A 20,498-nucleotide genomic window follows, 5' to 3' on the forward strand; every position below is an offset into this window, starting at 1 on the left:
CCCAAGCACAACGCAGCCCCAAGGAGCTGCCAGAGTCCAGGCCTCAGCACCCCTGCTCGTGGGAGAGTACAAAGCTCCAGACAGAGGGGAGATGCAGATCCTGCTTTCTGAATTCCCTCATTAGAGGCCACATCAATCTCCAAAAGCAAATGAAGGGAGGGAGATGAATTAGCAAGGGACGTCGCGGCATGCAGACGGCCATTTCATGGTAGTCTGCTCCAAGTCGTCTTCTCCCTGTCCAAGCCACCAGACTGCACAACCAGCTCAGCACCCAGCACTGCCACCGATTCCTCACACTCCATCAGGACACATCATCTCTCCCTGCTTCAGTGTTTGCCTCTGCAAACGGGAAGCTCCCAGCCGTTATCTTTGAGAGACATGAACATCCAAAGGATGCACAAACAGACCTATCAACATGCACAGAAGCCTTTCTTCTACTCGCTCCCAAGCACACTACAGACCAGCAATGCAGGTTTCACACCTTTGCTCTAAGCAATATCACTCCTGGCAGGGACCCGCAACCCAGCACACAAACCTTTCCAAGAAGCACAAGCACAGAGCTGGCGTGACCCTGCATAGGGCAGCACGCTCAGCCCCACCACCATCCCAAAAAGCAGCAGCCAAACAGCTCCACGATGGAAAGAGCCAGAGATAACTAACCAGCAAGCCCATACCTTCCTCCTCACTAGAGATATTTGTAACAAAAACAAAGATCAGGGAAGAAAAAGAGAAAAGCCCTTATCTTGCAGCAGTCTCAGCCCCCAGAGACCGTGCAGCCACATTCCCCAGTAAGCACCATCATGCTCAGCACCTGCAGCCCCTTTTCACCTGGACCTGGGGGCCTTTTTTTAATTTGTAGGGCTGAAAGGCAGCTGCTTTGGGAAGTAACATGGCAAATATGGCATTGCAGAGACTCAGCACACCTAGCTTTGGGAAAAAGCTGAGGCCTAGGAGGGGCAGAGGAGATAAAGAATAGCTTTCTCAGTGAGCGGCCTTAGAGAATTTGAAGAGGAAGGATGCTGCAAATTCCCTAAGGCCACTCATTTGCAGATTTTCCTTGATCCACAAGATGCAACCGGCAGCAATGAGTCACAGCCCCTGTGGCCCCACGTAGGGCCATGAGCTTGCACAGAGCATTGCCACCATGGGAGCGAACAGGCACTGGTAGCCCAGATGCACGGAGCAAAGTGCATGCAAGGGAGGTGACCGATGGCACTTGCTGATGGAGGGGGAGCTCCAGGTCGGCTGGAGGTTGTTGTGACATTCCTGCTCAGACCAACAAGGCACTGGAAAGTCTTTGGATGAGCTGGCCTGCTGCCCCAACATCCCCTTGCTCCATGACCTTTCTTCCTGCGGAGAAAACACAGCCCCGAGTGCCTGAGTCAGCTGTAAATCCCCAGCATCGATCAGACACTAAATGCAGCACTTGGTGGTTGCAGAAGGGGAAGCAGATTGCACGAAGGAAAGAGCGCAGCAGGTCCTGGCTGACACCAAAGCATCACTGGGGCTCCCACGCAGGCAGGGGGGGTGCAGAAACCATCCGGGTGGTCCCAAAAGCACCAGAAACTAAGGTGAATGATGGAAACAAGAGGAGCACTACAGTAGTTTAGGGAAAGACATCTTTTGCTAATTATATCCAAGTGCAAAGCCAGTAGGTGTATCCCCTCCTTTTGTATAGAGTAAGTTTGGATCTTGCAGCCCCCCAGGACGTGCAGATGCCCCAGCAAAACGCTGCCTGCTGAGCCCTGTGGGGTCGGGGGGATCAGGACGAGGGGGCAAAGGCACCCATGGGCAGCCCAGGGCCGCTGGCAGCTGCACCCAATGCGGCAGAGATGCCACCCTCCCCTTTTCCATCCTCATCAGCACTCTTCATCCCCCTCACCTGCTCCTCGTGCCCCCTCTGAGTTCACCCCTCGCTCCTTCCCTCTTCTTCCTCTTCCTGAGCTCTGCTCTATGTTGAAACGCCTTCCCCAGGGTGTCTGTGGAGGCTCACACAGATGCAATTTACCCTTGTAAAAAAGAAGCAGAGTTTGGCCAGTCTAACCGGTAGCGGTTCCTCAAGGGGAGAGACGTGGCCTTAGCAAAGGGACGTTTCTGCTGGTGGAAATGGTTCTGCAAGGATTGTCCCCGAAAGTGCCGCTGCAGTGATGAGTTTTGGTGTGGATGAGGTCTAGGAGGGACAGTGGCTGGGTGGGCACAGGACAAAGGCTGTAGGGCACCGTTGTTTCCCCCTGGCTTTTTGCCTGCTGGTTTTCCGGGGGCCCCCAAGTTTCCTCCCCATAGGCTGGCCAGGCACAAACCCACGAGGCACAGATTTTCTCTGATTAGGCAACGGCGTTGCAGCCTCTCCCCTTTCGCTTTCAGCTGCCTCTTCCTCCTTGTCCCCGAGGCAGCCCCGAGCACGGCAGCACCCACATCGCGGTGGGTGCTGCCATGGAGCCGAGCGCACGGGAGCCCCTCGTGAGGAAGAAGAGTTCCTCGTATCGGACCTTCCCCGAGAGCGCTGGCAAGAGGCTTGACAAGGAGTACCTGCGGTAAGGGCCGGACTGGGAACGTGGGGCTGGCTGTGGGGTGGGCTGCATCCCCTCTCCCGAGAGCACTGGGCTCGGGGGGGAGATGGTGGAAAAGCTGCTTCGTATTGCTGTCGTTCCTGAGTTGCCTTGAGATGGGGTCTCATCCTGCCCAGGGGGTGCGGTGCTGGATGAGCCCACTTGGGAGAGCCGCGGGTTTGTGTGGTTTTGGGCATCCAGCTCTCATGGGGGTGTAAGGTCCTGCTGGGGGGCTTGGGACCCTTGAAAGGAACCCCCTCCCTGCTCTGCCGGGACAAGCCGGCTGCCGGATGGGTCCATGGTGCCACCCAGCTCCAGCTTCTGCTTTTCTCAGTTTACTGAACATGCTGAAAACAACCTGGCGCAGAAGAAAGCATTGGTGGTGCCTGGGGGGGACGTGCTCTCCCCCCGCCACCACACGGCAGGAGTGGCTGCTGCTCCACTCGGAGAAACCCCACCAGCCTGGGGCTGTGCAGGGCCATTCCCCAGAAAAATCCCTCCGTGGGTGTCACGAGATCCTCAGCAAAGGCTGGGGGAAGCCGCAAGACAGATTTAAAGTTTCTGCTGGGTGCGATAAGGGCACCCAACACATCCTTCTCGCTCCGTCCTTCCCTCAGGAGCCTCCGCAACAGGCGGCTTTACTTGGCTGTGTTTGCTGCTGTCCTGGGGAACTTCAGTTTCGGCTTCGCCCTGGTTTACCCCTCGCCCGTCATCCCTGCCCTGGAGGCTCACCCCAGCCCTGCGCTGAGGCTGGACCAGCACACGGCATCCTGGTTCGGAGTAAGAGACGGGGTTATCCCTGCCAGGGTTGGGGGGACAGAGCCAGTGGGTGTGCGGGGAGGGAGCTCGGACCCACCGAGGTCCCTCTCCGTGTCCCCCCGCAGTCGGTGTTCACGCTGGGAGCGGCGGCGGGGGGGGTCAGCGCCATGCTCCTCAACGACCGCCTGGGCCGCAAACTGAGCATCATGTTCTCGGCGCTGCCCTCCGCCGTGGGATACGCGCTGATGGCCGGTGCCCAGGGGATCGGGATGCTGCTGCTGGGCCGCGTGCTGACGGGTTACGCCGGCGGCGTGACGTCCGCTTCCATCCCGGTAACGTGCCGTTGGGAGGGAGTTTGCCGGGGATTTGCACGGTGGGAGACGGGGCAGCGCCGTAGCTGAGCCTGGGGCATCCTGCTGTTTTTTTGGAGGCATCAGCAGAACTCCAGGGCTGCGGCTGGGCGATTGGGGATGGGGAGGGTGCACTGGGTCAGCAGTCCTGGCACGGCCAGCCTGAGCTGTCCCCGCGGTGCTGGACTTTCTTGCCCGCAGAAAAGGGAAGGCAGGTCCTCGGTCCCTGCCCTGCTCCCCCCAGCAGTTATGTCCTCCCGTGTTTACCAGTTGCCAACCTCGTTGTTGCATGCAGAGGGGAAGGCAAGAATTGAGTAACCCTGGGGCACGTCTTTCCAGTAATGGAAGTGTGAGCATACTGCTGGGGCACTTCTCCCACGCCGGGGTGACGGGAGGGAAGTGGCCGTGTCTGCGAGGCCGTCCGCTCCGCCTGCCAGGACCAGCTCGTGCCGCTGGACCGGTCAGGTTTCCACCCCGAGAGGGCAGTTTCCCAGCAGTTTGGGTTTCCCTTGGCTGCAGTGGATGACTGTGAGGTGACGGAGGACAGGTTTTGGCGGTGACGGTCGTATATCGCAGCTCCGTTAAGCGTGCGTTGTCCCGCTCCAGGTCTACATCTCGGAGATCTCCCACCCCGGGGTCAGAGGCATGCTGGGCGCTTGTCCTCAGATCATGGCGGTGCTGGGCTCCCTCATCCTGTACGCGCTGGGCAAGTATCTCGGTGTTTGGAGGGCAGGGAACCCTCGGCGAGACCTTAGGGGAAGGGAGTTGATTTTAAACAACTTTCTCGGCGAGTTGATGGATTCCTTCCCCTCACAGCCAGCTCACAACCACCACCGCGGGTGTACAAAGCAGGTCTGGACAGGATCACCCGTGCATAACCCACACTTGTGTGTGTGTGCTCAGAGGGATGAATCCATAACCCGCACAGATTCATCACCGTGCCTGCAGACCCGGGTCCTGCCGAGGTTTCGTCAGGGCTGAAGGGCAGCACGCGATGAACTGTGTGTGCATCTCCCGCCAGCATGTGCCCTGGTTGCTGCAGGATCTTGCTGGCTACTCTAAGATTTGGGGGAGCTTGCTGGAATTTCCCCATATTGTACAGCTTAAAATGTTTCTTTGCTAGGAGAAAAACATACGCAAAATCTCTATTTATTTCTTTTTTAATTTTTTTTTTTTTTCCGGCTGGATTTATTAAATTATTGGGGTGCCCACATGGAGGCGAGGCCAGGGCACGCTTTCCGCTCCTAACTGTGCTGCTTCGGCAGGGCTGGTCCTGGACTGGCGCTGGCTGGCCGTCGCAGGGGAGGTGCCCGTGCTCGTGATGATAGTCCTGCTCTGCTTCATGCCCAACTCGCCCCGGTTCCTGCTCTCCCAGGGGAAGGACGATGAGGCCCTGGGGTCGCTGCGCTGGCTGCGGGGCAGGGACACGGACTATGCCCGGGAATATGAGCAGATCAAGGACAGCGTGAGGAAGCAGGTGAGGAGGCTCAGTGTGAAAACTGCAAAATCCAGCCTCCTTTGGGCAATTCCTGAGCCGTCTTCTGGGTGCCGCGGTGGTGCCCAGAGGTGGTAACACCTCGGCGTTGTGGCTTTGTCCCCTCCAGAGCCGGCGGGTTTCCTGTGCTGAGATCAAGGACCCCTTCATTTACAAGCCCATCCTGATCGCGGTGGGGATGAGGTTCCTGCAGCAGCTCTCGGGCGTCACCTGTGTCCTCGTGTACCTGCAGTCGATATTCAAGAAAACATCCGTCATCCTGGTGAGCCCCGGGGTTCGGCCTGTGCTCAGACTGCCGTGTCTTCGGTGATGGCTGTCCAATGCTCCGAGTCCCCTGCAGCTCTAAGAACCCCAACTTTGAAGCCTTTTTTTAAAGCACCTGGTTGGCATCAATTGCCAAGCACCTGCCCTGCAAAAGGCTGCATGAGGATGGGGAGCAGGACTGGCCCCACTGTCTCCCCGCTCTTCTCCTCTGAGCTTCAGGCTCTTTTCTGGTGTCTTACTATGGGAGGATAGCTTTGACAAAGTCATGAGCAAGACTCAAGGCAACACATGTAGGAACCTGCCCTTTCCCTGGCTCTCCTATCTCAGCTTCCCCACTGCTTTTGCTTTTGCAGAAACCAGAGTACGATGCAGCTCTTGTTGGCTTGGTACGTCTGTTCTCTGTGGTGATTGCTGCTGTGTCAATGGATAAAGCTGGGAGGAAGATTCTTCTTTTCGTATCAGGTATGTCTCTCTCCCACTGTCGTTCAAGGGAAGCTCTTACTTAAGGATTTCCAGGAGCTCTGCAAATGTGGAGGAGTGGAAACTTCAGCCATGCAGGACTCGGGCAGGGAGGGGGGAGGTCTCTTTCCTTCGGTGGTGGCTCAGGTCCTGAGCAGAGGCGTTCCCAGGCGCTCAGTCCTTGGCATGGAGGGGGTCACTCACCCATCGGTCCCACTGTGACGTTGCATCTCTCCGCAGCTGGTGTCATGTTGGTCTCCAACCTGACCATGGGGCTCTATATCCACTTCATGCCAGCTTCTCAGAACAGCACCATTGCTAACAAGACCCTGGTGAGCTCTGCCAACCTTCCTGCTGAGCCAACAAACTACATCACCCTCATCCCCCTCCTGGCAACCATGTTCTTCATAATGGGTAGGTGCAGAGAGCGAGACAGCGCCCAGGACCCACAGCACAGGGCTGGGTACCAGCCTGGGGGGACGTTTCTCATCCGAGGCAGGGTGATATGGAACAAGGAGATTGGGCTTGGAGTTGGAAGGCAGGCAGATGTCCCTGGAAGACCAAGAAAGATGGCATCTGAAGTCACTTTGAGGACTGACAGAGCATGAATGGGGGGGGAATAATGATTGATGGGGGAGCAGGGCAGGATTGCACAGGGCTCTTCTGCACTCCTCAGTGGGCTGCAGAGCCTCAGTAGCTTCACCCTGCCCCTTCTCCCCTGCAGGTTATGCCATGGGCTGGGGACCCATCACCTGGCTGCTGATGTCGGAGATCCTCCCTCTGAAAGCCCGTGGGGTGGCCTCGGGCCTCTGCGTCGTCGTGAGCTGGCTGACAGCCTTCACGCTCACCCAGTTCTTCCTCCGGGTTGTGGTGGGTACTGCCTCGGGAGGGTGTCCGGCAGCCCCTCCTCAGACCCTCTCTGCACCAGTTCACGTCTGCTTTCTGTCCCACTTTCCAGGACGCCTTCGGCCTCGAGGTGCCCTTCCTATTCTTCGCTGTCATCTGTGCTGGAAACATCTTATTCACAGGCTGCTGTGTTCCAGAAACCAAAGGCAGGTCCCTGGAACAGATTGAGGCCTTCTTCAGGACTGGCCGGAGGTCGTTCATGAGGTAGGAGCTGCCATCTGCCAGCCGTACTGGGCCACCAGTCCAGATGCTCAAGGGCAACAAAGAAAACAGTTGTGCTGCTGGAGGTGGAGGCTGGAACTCTCTGCGAAGGCAACGGGAGAGGAAAGGGTGGCCATGACTGTCTCGCTTTGGATGTAGAAGTTGCCACCTGGAACTTTACCTTCTCTTCCCGTCATTCAACACTATCTGTTGCTCTCTGGGCAACATGTCAACCCAAGGTATGGGACCAGGTAACCAGCACCAGGCTGGAGGTAAAGATGTCCTGGAAAATATAAGGTGTGGCTGTGGACAAGAGACCATGCACGTCCTTCGCTCAGCAGCCACCAAAGCAGCCTGAGAGCCCGAGGGTTTGGCTGGAACAGAGATAACAGCTGTAGCCACTTTGGCAAAAGCTCATCATGTAGTTGCAAGAATAAAACAGTTTTGCCTCCAACTTCAAGATGTTGCCTTGATTTGCAGAGAAGGGAGCTGCAGGCAGGTGGGATGGGAGAGGCAGACCAGGACTGTGACAAGGGGACCACAGCAGCCTGCAGCATCCCAGATGAGTCTCATGTACTTAAAGACTGTGAAAGAGGCAGAGCCAGGTATTTTGTATAAAAAGCTGCCATGTTTTATTGCTCTAAAAACAGACATTACACTAGAAGCCTAATGAACAAGACCAAATACAGTTCACAAAGAATCCAGGACAAAACAAAGAATGGGAACAGACAAACATTCAGCTGTAGTGCAAGTGATTCACTGTAGGAAAGACACAGCGGGTACTGCCAATACTTTGTACTGGGGTGGGTCTTTCCCACCACAGGGTTTTACTCATCCACAAAGAGGAAGGTGGATGCACCTCCATCACAGTTTTGTGTGGAGCCTCCACCTCCATCACTTTGGGATTTCAACTGCATAGTTAGTAGCAAATTGCTCTTACCCCTTTCCTGTGTGTCCTGCAAGATTAAGGACTTGGTTTTTTATTATTTTAGAGCCTAACCCTAGGTTGAACACAGCTGCAGGGTGTGTTTATGGCTGCGAGGAAAGAATGGCCTTGCTGAGTATCCCATCCAACCTAACTCCTCCCAAAAGGGCAGAACAACAAAGGCTGAGCTGGGAGATGATTTGCCCAAGTATTTGTCTAACCTCCTGAAATGCACTTGGCACCCCGAGGTCTGGTGGAGATGCTTGTGTCCTCCTATTCCTGGAACATTCAGCCTGCTATGGACAAGGAAGCATGGCGTAGCATAGCATATTTGACCCAGATCTCAAGATACTCTAGCTACTATTTAGATTCCCTGCAGCAGGAGATGAGAGAAATCACCTAAGAGAAGATGTGCTTTATCAGAGGATTAATTTAAAGCAGCCTGGGACAGAGAAAGAGAGATGGGCCAAAATCAAAACCACAGAGAAAATTCAGTATTAGACCTAACCTTTGCAGCTGAGACCCATTTCCAGAAAGATGTTCAGCCCTGGCTGGAATAGGACTGTTTCTAAGCATGGCCTGATTACGAGAGGTCTCAAGAGCCTCTGGTTTCCACTGACCTTCTGAAGATCAGGATGTCTGGCAGCCCTGTGCTAGAGCGTTCTCTTTCTCACATGGCTATGGACCAGGTTTTGATATCTTCACTTCAGTGAACCTCTTCCCTGAAGACAGTGGATTTTTTTTCCTAAGGAAAAAATGACAAAGATGAATTGAACTTCCCAGGGCTCAGCCTCAGGAGGAAATGCCCGAATATGAAATGAGGTTGGACTCTTCAGGTCCTGTGAGAACCTCACTGGAGAAGTATTTTCTGAGTGACCTCCTTCAATATAGAAAGTCTGAGGGTTTTTGCTACAACATTTAGAGTCTGAGAAATCACAGTGGCTCTTTCCAGAGGTAGAATGGTCTTTTTATTCACTGCACACACAGAGAATCAATTAGTATTACAAAATCAGCTCCTGCCCAGAGCAGCGAGGTCTGGGTACGCAGCAGAAAGTGAGCTTCTGCTCTTCTCTTCACACCCAATGGACAGCCCCAGGGGAGAGTGGAGCTAATATGCACAAGTGCTGCCAACTTCATGACTGAATGGGACATGGAAAAGTTGCACGCTGTATAAATGCACGTGGGTAAGAAGTGCACAGCTCACATGGTGAATGGTGTAACAGTCCATTGCTAAGTGCACATGTGCTGCCAGTACCCAGGTGTCTTTCCACACTTGGTGTCAACAATTCACTATAGTCAATGCATCACCCGCTCTTGAGTTCTCACTTAACAAAACTTCTGTCCCATCGTCTCCCAAGAGGCTTTTCCAAGACCTGGCAAGCAGAACCTCCTCCATGGAAACCCCGTGGATTAGCCATCCAGCCTGGATGCCATCAGCAGGGATTGGGTTGAGCCTGTAAAAATCTCTAGAGCAGGGCTTTTAACTTCATTTATCCTTACACAGCTCCAAGCACCCTGATGGCGCCTCTAAACACAATTAATAACCACCATGCACTGTGAATGGGCATATTGACTACTGTGACGCTACTACTCTAAAGGTCCTTTCTATCTCCACAAAAAGAGTCTCTTGCCCACATGGAGGTGAGACCATCTACTGTCACTACAACTCTTAAAAGCCATGGGTGCTGTCACCAAGCCACATCTGCAATGATGGTAGCATCGGGCTTGGTTTCAGCTGCATCACAGACAGACGAAATTCCCAAGAGCTCCCACTCCAGACACGCATCTGTAGGAGTCAGCACTCTCGGAGCACGGATCTGAGATACCTCCTGTTGCAGCAGGCACAGACACTGAACAGACCCGGTGTCTTTAAGCGTTGGGGCCAAAGGCTCCAGGCTCAGCTCTTACAGAAGAGTCCCTGAGGCTCATTTTCAACAAAAGCGTTAAGCTCAGATTGTTTGCTGACTTGGCCCCAGTGTCAGACCCAACTGCCGCAAAACACAGCACGACAGCACTGCTGGTGTCCAAGGGACTTCTGTCGCTGCTGCCAAGGGAGCAGAGCGGACCCGTCCGTGCCAACGAGCCCTCCAGGCGACCTGGAGCAGCACCTGCCTGCAACAGCCCCAGGGACTGCTGCTGCTGTGCTATGGCATCGGGACAATCAGATGAAGCCAGCGAGGGTCCTGCCAGTTCTGTGGTTCATCACCGTGGGCGTAGATCAGCCTGCAAGCGTTATTCTATCACCTCTGCTTTGCCTTTCGCCTCCTGTCACTAAAGCTACTGTGGAACTACTCACAGAGCGAAGCAGTCACTACCAAAGACATGCTCATAGCTACGTGCACCAGTCTGCAACATTCCTCTACTAAACACTACTTAACTCCCCAAACCCCCCTGAAATCAAAGCAGATGCCCTGTTTGCTAGGCAGGACTCCGCACGTGAACCACCCAGTAAAGGGACTGCGCAGGGACACCGCTGGCTCGAAGAGCGGAGAGGCAATTACCACTGAAGTACCCCACAGGCTGCAGCGTATTCCTCCTGCAGCCCCCCATTACTGCAGGCAGCGTGACCCACGCAGGAGGCTGGGGTCCCTGCACACACACGCACACACACACAAGAAAGGCCAACGACCCACGTATTTCATGCAGCAACAGGGATCAGCCCAGCGCTGGGGGCTGCGAAATGGCACAGCCTTTATTGAAACAAGCTGTGTCCGGGCTGGCGGTGCCTGTTCTGCATCCCAGACAAGCAGGTGTCAGAGCAATCACCGTTCGGAGCCCTGGGGGAGAGGGGCTTAGCACAAAGTGGCTACCCAGCATCCAGCTGCAAGGGCCCGCACGTGTAAATAAACCCAAGCCGTGTTCCTGACCGGTGCAAATCCTCACACCTCCCTGAACTCCACCGAAGAAACAACAGCTAATATTGGCTGGCAGCTTAGGCCCCCGATCTCCAGGGACCGCTCTGGTCCCGCTGCAATGCAAACACTACATCCATGCCCAGCCATCCCCTCCAGCAGCGGCTCCATCCCAGCTCTGCCAGGGATGCGCTGGTATCATTCAGCTAACGTGAATACACACCGTACCTAGAGGAAGGATGTGTTATATAGATAGTTTCCAACACGACACCGCTCAAAAGCCACAGAGCTGCTGGCGGACAGACCCTTCTGACAGACAGCACCCAGCCTCCAGCAGCGTTTCTCAGACTACCATGCAACCCCTCTGGTACCCCAGTGATTCAAATGGGACCACAAAGTGTTGGTGGCAGCGGGAGGTCAGCTCCCAGGGCAGGAGAGTAAGAACAGGCTGCAAGTCCCCACAGCCGCTGCTCACCGGAGCCGCTACCTGCCCTGGCTGCTGAGTGAGCACAAACCTCCAGTCCAGCAGCTACAGCCCAGTTTTCCTCCCTTCTCTCTCCCAGAAAAGGGGGAAAACCAACTTTGTCAAGCTAGTGGCCCAGAAGAAGACAAAGGGGTCAAGGGACAATACACTTTCCAAAAGTATGAGAAACACTCTGAAGGGCACAATAGGATTTTACGGTATCCCAGTTACAGCAGCCAGGGCTCTCCCTGGGTTCAGAGAGGCCCCCTCAATGAAATGAGGTGGTCCTTTGAAGGACAGGAGAAACGAGTGCTCTGTTTCCTACGTCCAGAGAAAATGAGTCCCATCAAAATACTTAAATAACTAAAAATAAATTATTCCCCTTTTTCCTAATCGAAGTAAAAAGCAATCATGTAAATTCAAATAAATTAACCCCCCCAGAAGAAACCATAATGAGAAGAGGGGGACCTGAACTTAGCAAGCAGTTTTGTTCTGCATGATACAAAGCAAACAGAAAATATAATGCAAAAACCACTGACGGAGCCTGGAATAAAGAAGCAAGACATCCCAGCTATCCACACTGAAATGGTGCAGACATCTCTATGTTTGCAAAGGAAGGATATGCCACCTTCCCATACAAAATCAGCCCAGGACTGATGCAAAAAGAACATGAGCCCAAAGAGAAAAGCTGTACCAGACAGAAGCAGAGAGCAGGTCCCTTGCATAGAGGGATGGGTCATGGGAGCAGGAGCAAATGCAGGGAGCGAGAGATAACAGAGTCCCAGGCTCATGACAGAAGGATGCTGTCGCACATCAGTAACCCTTACACCAGCAAAAAAACCCCACTTGGCTCAAGCAATCGTACCCTTTTTCAGCTGAGGTAAAGCAAACCTCACTTCCCTTCTTCCCCAGTAAAAGAGTGAAGCTTAAGAAAAGTACCCTTATTAAGACAAAGTAATTAGTTCTTATAATTCAAGTAAATTGCAGTAACTGCCTGCAGCTGTGTCCAGAGGAAGCAGGGACTGTGCTTTGTAGGTACCAGGATCTGCCCAGCACCTCTGGCAGCTCCTCTGCAGAGATGGTTGTTGTCTTTATGTGGGTTTTTTGCTGGAAGTCCTTTCCCATGCAGCGATGCCTTCAGTGCCTGGCCTAACTGGACCCATATTAAAAATACTCAGTGGAAGAAGACCAAGCTTAAGCATCACCATGTATTGCTAAACCCTGGATTAGTGTGTATTACCCCCGGGAAGGGCCACACCAGAGAGCGTTACTAAAAACGTGTAACATGCAATGGCAGATTACCCCCAGGCATGAGGCCAGCAGCTCCCTGGCTCCCATGAGACCAGTGCAGGCAAGGAGCTGGCACGTCAGCTCTGTCCTTCCTCACCCCATCCGGAAAGCAGTTCCCAAATGAGTACTGCATCCTCAGCTCGTTATCAGCATCACTCCAAAGAAAGGCTACCTATTCAGGCTTGTAAAGCAGCACTCAAAGAGCCAGCACCTCTGCAGCAAAAAAAAAAAAAAAAAATTAAATTAAAAAATAGGGGGACTGTGAGATATTTGGTTGAGGGTTGAGGAGGAGAGAGGGGCCAATGCGCTGAGGTCTGGCTGCTGGTGTGAGAAGAGGGCACAGCCCACCCCAGCCCCTGAGATTTCCAGTTGCTGCAGTGTCCAGGGAAATCATGGCGTAACAGGGAGGGGAGCAGGCAGAGGGAAGGGTAGAGTGGATTTCCGTATCTTCACCAACATCTCAGTGTCCAGGAGAGGTTACCCCGAGCTCACGTGCTTCAGAGAGCCTGTCCCTCCAGGGCCCCCGTGAGCTTCTCTTCATCCATTTGCTTCTGCTGCTGGTGGATACGGGCGTAGGAAATGGCATCTCCCCTGCAGAGAGAAGGGACAGTGTGGGGATGCGAGCTCCAGGTGCCCACCGCGGTGGGTACAGCGCCTGGCACAGAGGTCTCCCAACCGGGTCCCGGGCCTCTCCGTGCCGAGGGATGCCAGGAGTGAAATGGGATTTGCTGGTCCTCTCCAACCCCACCAAAGCTGCTCACTTCCCCCAGAGCTGGGCTCATCCATCCATCCAACGGCTGCAGAAAGAGGGCTGGGACCCACACGGCAACCTAGATTGAACTCCCAAGGAAAAGCTCAGAGCCTCAGCAAACCCTAGGACCTTCCCTCCCAGGGCTTTGAGATGATGGCAAGGAGATCTTCTCTGGCAGCATTTACGCCCGAAAGCATGGTTAGTACAAGAGGAAAGCGTAGCCTTAGGGAGGCAGATGGGAGTGAGGGCTGGAGGTCCACCTTCCCCTTCCCTCCCCTCCACAAGCAGACAGATTTCTCTTACTTTTTGCCGAGTGCCGACAGGCCGTAAAGCACCCCGGTGGCAAAGGCAATGGCATTTCCAAAGAGCGTGGTCAACGTCAGGCTGAGCATGACCGGGAACACAGCCATCCTGGAAGACAGAGGCAGCCCTCAAAGCCGGGCTCCGCTCCCCACGGGATGCAGGGATGCTCGTCCTTTGCGGCGTGCCCATGTGCATCCCAACGCAGTTCCCGGGATGGCTTCACCACCACAACACCCCCCAGGAGCATCCTCACCCGCAGTAGAAAGCGGCTTTCTGCCAGGGCCGCAGCTTGTCCGCCCTCGCAGAGACGGCATTCGCAAACTCGATAAACTGGCAGCAGAAGGGGGCTTCGCACAGGAACAGGACAAAGGCGTTGAGCCTCCAGATAGAGCAAACCAAAGTTAATTCTGCCCACTTGGCCCAGATGAAGGGTTGGCAATGCCCCCCAGTCTCCCAGAGACCAGCTGCTCCCATGGCCAAACGCAGGTAGAAGGGAATGGTGGTGCTGGACCCCACCGCGCTCCCTCCCCGCTTCTGGATCATTCCCAAACCCTGGTGCCCCAGACTTATTTTGGATAAGGGTATCTCAGTATTTACCTAAAAAGGGGTAAAGAATGAATGTAAACAGAATAAATCCAGCATCTCAACATGCCCGATGGAGCAAGATCTGGCAATTCACAGAGCCTGCAGTGCCCGACGGACATTTCCCTCACGTCCACTGCCCAAGCAGGGCAGCTCTGCCCCTTGCTCAGTGGTGTCTAATTAACCAAGCCTTCCTCCCGGCAGAAAAAAGAAAACAAACTCTGCTCACATCATCCACACGCCGGCCGCGATGTTCAGGGGATTGATGGTGACACAGTTCCAGAGACCAGCGAAGGCACAGGCTGGAAAGCAAAGAGGATTTTGGTGACCGTGAAGACCAACCCAGTGCGCCCACGGGGGCAGAGCCCAGCAAGCAGGGGTGGCTTCTCCTCCCAGCTCTGCCCTGCAACAGGACCTTGCAGCCACACCAGCACAATTTTGCTCTCCCATATTTTGGGCTGTTTTGCAGAGCAGGGGCTGCCCAGAAGACCCCTTGCCTTAGCCGGCACCTCTAGGCACGGCAGAGCAGCCTGCACCAGCACAGGAGGGTGGGTGGAAAGGTCTGATGGTCCGAACAGGACCCCGGGATGCAGGGGAGAGGGTTTGTTCCCAGCTCCTCCGGTCGGGTATCCTTTTGATCTCAACGGCTGGTTTTTCAGCGTGACACTTGCACAACTGTTTCACTTGCGTAGAACAACAGAGCATTTGCCTTTATGTGGCGTCACGTATGTGGCACTCTAGTTTTTCTTTGGAATTACTGCGTTGTCCTGGGATGAACAAAGAGGTCCCAGCAGACACCTGTCTCTGAGCAGCATGCGGAAAGTTCAGCAAAAACATGACTTGCAGCACCAAGGCACATGGGCACACACTAAATAAAGCAGAGGTGAACCCAGTCTCACACATGCTGCTGGTTCTGTGCAACTCCGCTAGAGATGGGCAGAAAAGAGCCAAGTTTGGGTCTCCGCTAATACAAATGGAAGCGGATGCCAGATAAAGCAGAGCCCAAAATAGCCCCAGCACTCCTGATTCTGTAATGCAAGGAGAGGAACGAGGCAGCAGCATCCAAGCTGAGGCTGCATGCACCTCCTTCATGCCTCATTAAACTTGCAGAGCGTTCCCGGCACTTGATACGGCCCTTTTCCTCCGGCCATGCCAACAGGCTGCTGCTGCTTACCTGGGAACCCGAGCCTGGGCAGGGAGGGCAGCAAGACACAGACTGAGTCCACAGTAAACACCCCCAATCCTGCAAAACTCCAGCTAAAACTATACAGCCCTTAAAGGCTGTCTTGGGGGTGATTAGCAGCACAATGAAGAGCAGCAGAGTCCATCTCTGAGAATGAGACCAGCCTGGGTTTGGGTATTTCAGATGTCTGCTCGTGTTTTGCTAAGGGAATCCCTGAGCAGAGCTGCTGCGAGCAATGCTGACCTTCAAAAGCCTGGCATGTGTTTGCAAGGTTTCTTTTAAGCAGCCACACTGCTGAATCTTCAAAGTTCCCTTAAAAATAGTTATCCTTATTTACCAGACTGGAAAACAAAACTACAGGCCTATGACAGGACCGATCTAAGGTCAGCCCAGGAGCAAGTGACCTCCTGGTTTTAGGAAACAACCAGACAGGGTTATTTTTAAAGGCTTCCTAGGACTATTCCACAGGACCCAAAATCTTTCAGAGAATCCTGCACAAACAAGATGAGCCACCAGAGGAGAAATGCCAGAGGACATGTTACCAGCCATGCTCCAAGGGCGCTCCTCATCCTCCCATCACAGAGGGACCGGTGTCAGTGTCCCCACACTGCAGGGGAAACTGAGGCACTGGGGTGGGATCATCTGTTCATAGTCACGCATGCAAACAGCTGGAGTGCTGGAAAAGCAATGGCAAGCAGGATTGCTGGGAGCAGTGGGCAGCACAGAGAGCAGGGCACGACGTGGCGGTTTCTAATTCTTCTCTGTGACCAACAGACCCTTGGACGCTGACAGGAGAGGAGCTATGGGTAAGTACCACAGGCTTGTGACACTTGCTCTCTCCCAGGAAAGCACACCTCTGAAAATAATGTTAAGTGACTTTCAGGCACTTTATAACTGGCAGAACAGCAAAAATCAGCTGCATCTCAACTATTCCCAAAATGCAGCCGAGGCTGGGGCAGAACTTGCCTGGTTTAACAGCACGGCAGAGAACAGAGCTACAAAACTGATCTCATCCACAGAACAAACCCGGGGAGGCAGAATGTTACTTTTTCAAGCAGGTTTTTGGCCTTACTCTTGTTTTAATCTAGCCAAGCAGGGGTTGTTTTGTCAGGGTTCTGGTTTGGTTTTGTCCTCAAACACCCCAAAACAACCCTTGAGCACTAAGTGTCCCTGTAGGAGTCTCAGCTAAGCAACCACCCCGCTTGCCAATGGACTAATGACCCAGCAAGCCTGAGCTGAGCAAGCCCCTACGTCAGCACGAGCACCAGCCAGCGGGAAAGGAGTCAAAGGTTTATAATCGCAGGAACACTGCACTCGCTGGCGGCTGCCAACAGCCACAGAGATAACGATTCAGTGACCTTCGATCTCCTTTGCAGAGCAGCGCATCCCACAGCAGCCCGGTACATCCTTGTCCCACTGGGACGGGATCGGCTCCTGCCTCTGTAGCCAAAAGGAGATGGAGCTGCCAAGCCAGAGACTTCTTTTTGCAGAACAGAGGCCTCGCAATAGGTTTAAAATGCAGATAATGCTCAATGGCACGTAAGCTATGGAAGACAGACAGTTCTGCCATTTGTTTAACTGCTGTCCCATCTCGAATCCCTGAGGAAGCACAAATAACTGGGAGCTAAAATGGGGGGGGAGAACACCACCCCCTACAAAGGCTCTATTCATTTCAAGCAGCTGGTCACTGTCCTCAACACAAGCCTATTTTTGCTCCTAGAGCATTTTACAAAAGCCACAGACTCTCCTCATCCTTTTACAAGCAGGAACACAAGGGAGAGAAGGGACTTGGCCAAGGTCGCCAAGCCAGCCTGGGCAAGAGCCCGAAACAGATCCCAAACCTTGCTGTTCTTGTTCCTGCTCCGGCCCCTGGACCTTTCTGGCTTAAGCAAGTTGTAGGCTGCAGGTGTTTGCCTGGGGTAGATGTTGTCCACCAGTCTCACCTCCACTAACCAAGTTTCTCATCCTTTCTACAGAGAGTTTTTCCTTCTGTAAGAAATAATCCAGCCCTGTAGCAGGACCATAAATCCAGTTGCTCAAAATCCATATAAATTATTTCTGCTCTTTCATAGCAAGCTCTGAAAATAGCAGCAAGCTCCAGCCTTGCCGTGTTATTAGTCACCCCTTTTCCAAACTGTCCACCTTCAACAAGGTGATGCTGAACAAGGAGCATTTTGCAGAGGGCCATTACTAGCACGGGACATTGGAGGGTTGCCTCTTTCCACAGTCCCCCATTTCCCTGCTCGTAAGAGGAGTCTGTGTCTCACACTGCCTCATTCTCTGCCTGATGAACTTCATGAAGGGAGACTGTCAGGGCTACAGAGCAAGCTGACTGACTCCCCAAAGCATCAGCAATCCTGTTAAGAGCCTGACACTTCTTCCAAAAGCTTCTTCTCACAGGCTCGCCCAAATACGTAAAACTCTTAGCTTCCTTTAAAAACAAGTCATGAGCTCCCAGAGCTGTGAACAAAAGGTTGGGAAAATAATCCAAGTATAATTCAGCTGCTTTGAAACGTGAAGACGGAGAAAAAAATATGTCTTCAAAGACTCGCGCTTTTAAACCACTCGTGAGCTGCTCTAGCACGAGGTGGGCAATGCCACCAACGCGACCCAACAGCCGTCCTCTCCAGCTCTTCACCCTCCATCCGTGTCCCCCTGAGCTCTGCACGGGCCAAAGCCACGCAAAAAGTGCCGAGGCTCCCGCTACAGCTCCAGTCCGTGGGAAAGACGCCGCTACACTAAACCCCCACCTGGGACCTGCGCCGAAGACACGTCCCAGCTGGTCTCCTGGCCGTCTGCCGGGACCAGAAGCACGGGGGCCCCAGGCAGAGCACGGCGAGGCCGGTACGTTTTGCCCCGTAAGAGCAGTCCTACCAAATCTTTTCACACCTCCGGAATTTCAGCACCTGAGACATAAAACAGTGAGAGTAGCATATGTTTTACCAGCCTAGCCAAAAAGGGCTGTAACGAGCCTGCCCAGCGATACCATGGTCTACAAGGTCGGCTGCAAAAATGCGGTGGGCTTGTGCAGTCAAGTCCCGAGGCAAGAGGCAGGCACGGGAAGGGGGCAGGGAGAGAGGGGGATCAGACAAAACGCCACAGCCGAGGGAATAAATCAGGGCTGACTGCACTGGCTGAGAAACACTCTTGTTTTACTAGAAGTTGTGGACCTGAAGCAGAAGAAATTCTCCATCCTGTGCTCTGCAGGAGATCAGACTAAGCGATCATAACAGTCCCTCCTGCTTTTAAGAGCTATTAATCTCCCCACAGAATGTAGCAAAACAGCACTACAGGACAGGCTGATTTCTGGCAAAGTTGCAAAGACTCTTTCCCTGGGAAAATTTTTTTCAGCAGCAGGTAATTCAGAGCGCAGCCAACTCACTTTGCTGTACACCGGCTCCCTTCTTTGTGTCCAAGACTAAACCCCTTAAAAACACACAACACAAACCAAGTCCATTATTCACCTTCAAAAAAAAACACAGGCAGGCCCTCTGCAATCAACAACAGGAGTAACAGGAAACACACTCCGACATTCAGGATGGGGAAAGAAAATAATTTGCAGGAACATACAAACACCCAAACAGACAAATAGGATGAACCAAATCTCGCGGCCCCTCTTCAAGCCCTGAACCTGGCCCTGCTGAGCACCCTGAGCCTGGTCCTCGCAGTAAAATCGTCATCTAGTTTATCTGCCCACAGCCCTCCCGCAGGACCAGGGGCTCGGCTGCTGCTCCCATCACTTCCAGTGAGTGCTGTATCCAAGAAGAAGCTCGAGGATTTGCAGATCCCCCCGTGACGTCCCTTCTCCCAGGTGCCGAAGTTCAGCAGGTTCGGTGAGCGCAAAGCACATTCCTCGTGTGCCAGCTAAAACCGCCCCACTTTGACACGTCCACGACTCTTCCTTCTGCCCGAAACGCAGCAAACTAACGTCTAGAGCAGACACAAAACCCATAACCCCAAATGATGGTTTCGTGGGGCGGCCCCCCTAACACAAAGGTGACCCTAACAAGAGGCAGGCGGGACCCCCGACGCGTGCTTTCGCATGCACGAGCGGCGCCGGGGGGGGAACCTTTGTCTGCAAGGGAAGGGGATACTTACACATGCCCCCGATGACCCCGGCAATCCTGCAGAGCCACCTGTACCACCAGGTCATGCCATCATCGGTGGAGGAAGCCGCTGGGTCAGGGGCTGCTGCTTGGAACTGCTCATCCTGAGAGCTCATTGCACCCCTGCTCCCGGGGGGTCAGGGGGCAGCACCCCGCTCCCCGCCTGAGCCCCAGCAGCGCAGGATGCACACCCACACCCCCCCCACACACACACCCCCAACTGACGCTCCCCCCTTGCCCCCCTCCAGCCAGCCCAGGACACAGTCCCTAAACCCAGCCCTGCCGCTGCTGGACCTCTCCCCGCACCCCCATGCAGGGCCTGGCCCCCGGCAGCCCCCCCCCAGGGCTGACAATGGAGGGTCTCTGCCTGCAGCAGCGATGCCAGCGGCCGTGGGAGCTGCCTCCACGTCTGCCTGCGTATTGCATTGTGGGTCCCCTCCTCCAGCAGGCAGGGCTTTGATGTCACTCTCATTAAAAGGCTGGTGGGCAGAGCCCGTCGTGTACATATTCATAAGCAGCCGCGCAGGCATGCACTCCATCCACGCCAGGGTCTGGGGTGCACAGGAGCTCGGGGTCCCGCTTCCCCTGGCTGACAACTAGATGCCGTTATCCAGGCAGCCAGGGCGTGCTCGGAAGAAAGGGAAACATGAATTTTCTGCATAACGTGATTTACAAAGTTCTGCCCTCGAGATAAGAGGGAAACACTCCCCTTAATCTGAATGGAATCAGGCTGTCTCCCTAGAAAATGGGAGCAGAAGTAGAACTTTGCACGTTAGAGATGTCCCAGTTAGCAACCTGTTGGTATCCAACCAAATGGTACAGGAAAACAGCCTTAATTCTCTTAAAGACAGCTGCATTTTTTGCAAATTAACATGGAGCATACAGTCCGTAACCAGAGCCCATCTCCGCAGACCAGGGAGTCTGCATTGTTGATCTGGAACAATAAATAGCAGTGAGACTTGGGATCCAGAGCACAGTGGGAAGATAGATCCCATCTGCTAAAAGGTTACAAAAAAGGATTACGAAAAGGATGTCTTTTCATTAACATCTCCTGTTAGAC

At 53.9% G+C, this 20,498-nt stretch overlaps 2 protein-coding genes across 2 annotated transcripts; one reads left to right on the plus strand and one right to left on the minus strand.

The window, feature by feature from the left end:
- The first annotated feature begins 2,433 nt into the window (after positions 1 to 2,433).
- SLC2A6 (solute carrier family 2 (facilitated glucose transporter), member 6) lies at positions 2,434 to 6,990 on the plus strand. The gene is made up of 10 exons (XM_010570828.1): positions 2,434 to 2,534; positions 3,167 to 3,329; positions 3,434 to 3,640; positions 4,265 to 4,364; positions 4,924 to 5,135; positions 5,263 to 5,415; positions 5,771 to 5,879; positions 6,117 to 6,290; positions 6,601 to 6,746; positions 6,835 to 6,990. Exons 1-10 carry the CDS (start codon positions 2,434 to 2,436, stop codon positions 6,988 to 6,990), a joined length of 1,521 nt encoding a protein of 506 aa, XP_010569130.1.
- A 5,898-nt stretch (positions 6,991 to 12,888) lies between these two features.
- On the minus strand, positions 12,889 to 19,554 carry CACFD1 (calcium channel flower domain containing 1). The gene is made up of 5 exons (XM_010570829.1): positions 19,431 to 19,554; positions 14,379 to 14,451; positions 13,821 to 13,946; positions 13,568 to 13,675; positions 12,889 to 13,104 (listed from the first exon to the last, which is right to left on the minus strand). The coding sequence occupies exons 1-5, from the start codon at positions 19,552 to 19,554 to the stop codon at positions 13,011 to 13,013; spliced, it is 525 nt and encodes a 174-aa protein (XP_010569131.1). The 3' UTR covers positions 12,889 to 13,010.
- Between the last annotated feature and the right edge of the window lie 944 nt (positions 19,555 to 20,498).

Source organism: Haliaeetus leucocephalus, unplaced genomic scaffold, assembly GCF_000737465.1.
Source record: "Haliaeetus leucocephalus isolate CR32 unplaced genomic scaffold, Haliaeetus_leucocephalus-4.0 Scaffold306, whole genome shotgun sequence".
NCBI lineage: Eukaryota > Metazoa > Chordata > Aves > Accipitriformes > Accipitridae > Haliaeetus > Haliaeetus leucocephalus.

Bases quoted from the DNA above. Each gene is read 5' to 3' on its own strand.
- SLC2A6 (XM_010570828.1), top strand. From the start codon at position 2,434: ATGGAGCCGAGCGCACGGGAGCCCCTCGTGAGGAAGAAGAGTTCCTCG. The intron at 4,365-4,923 runs GCAAGTATCTCG...CTGCTTCGGCAG, and splicing joins CCTCATCCTGTACGCGCTGG to GGCTGGTCCTGGACTGGCGC. The intron at 5,416-5,770 runs GTGAGCCCCGGG...TTGCTTTTGCAG, and splicing joins AGAAAACATCCGTCATCCTG to AAACCAGAGTACGATGCAGC.
- CACFD1 (XM_010570829.1), bottom strand. From the start codon at position 19,554: ATGAGCTCTCAGGATGAGCAGTTCCAAGCAGCAGCCCCTGACCCAGCG. The intron at 13,947-14,378 runs GTGAGCAGAGTT...CTCTATCTGGAG, and splicing joins GCGGCCGGCGTGTGGATGAT to GCTCAACGCCTTTGTCCTGT. The intron at 13,105-13,567 runs GTAAGAGAAATC...TTCTCTCTGCAG, and splicing joins CTGTCGGCACTCGGCAAAAA to GGGAGATGCCATTTCCTACG.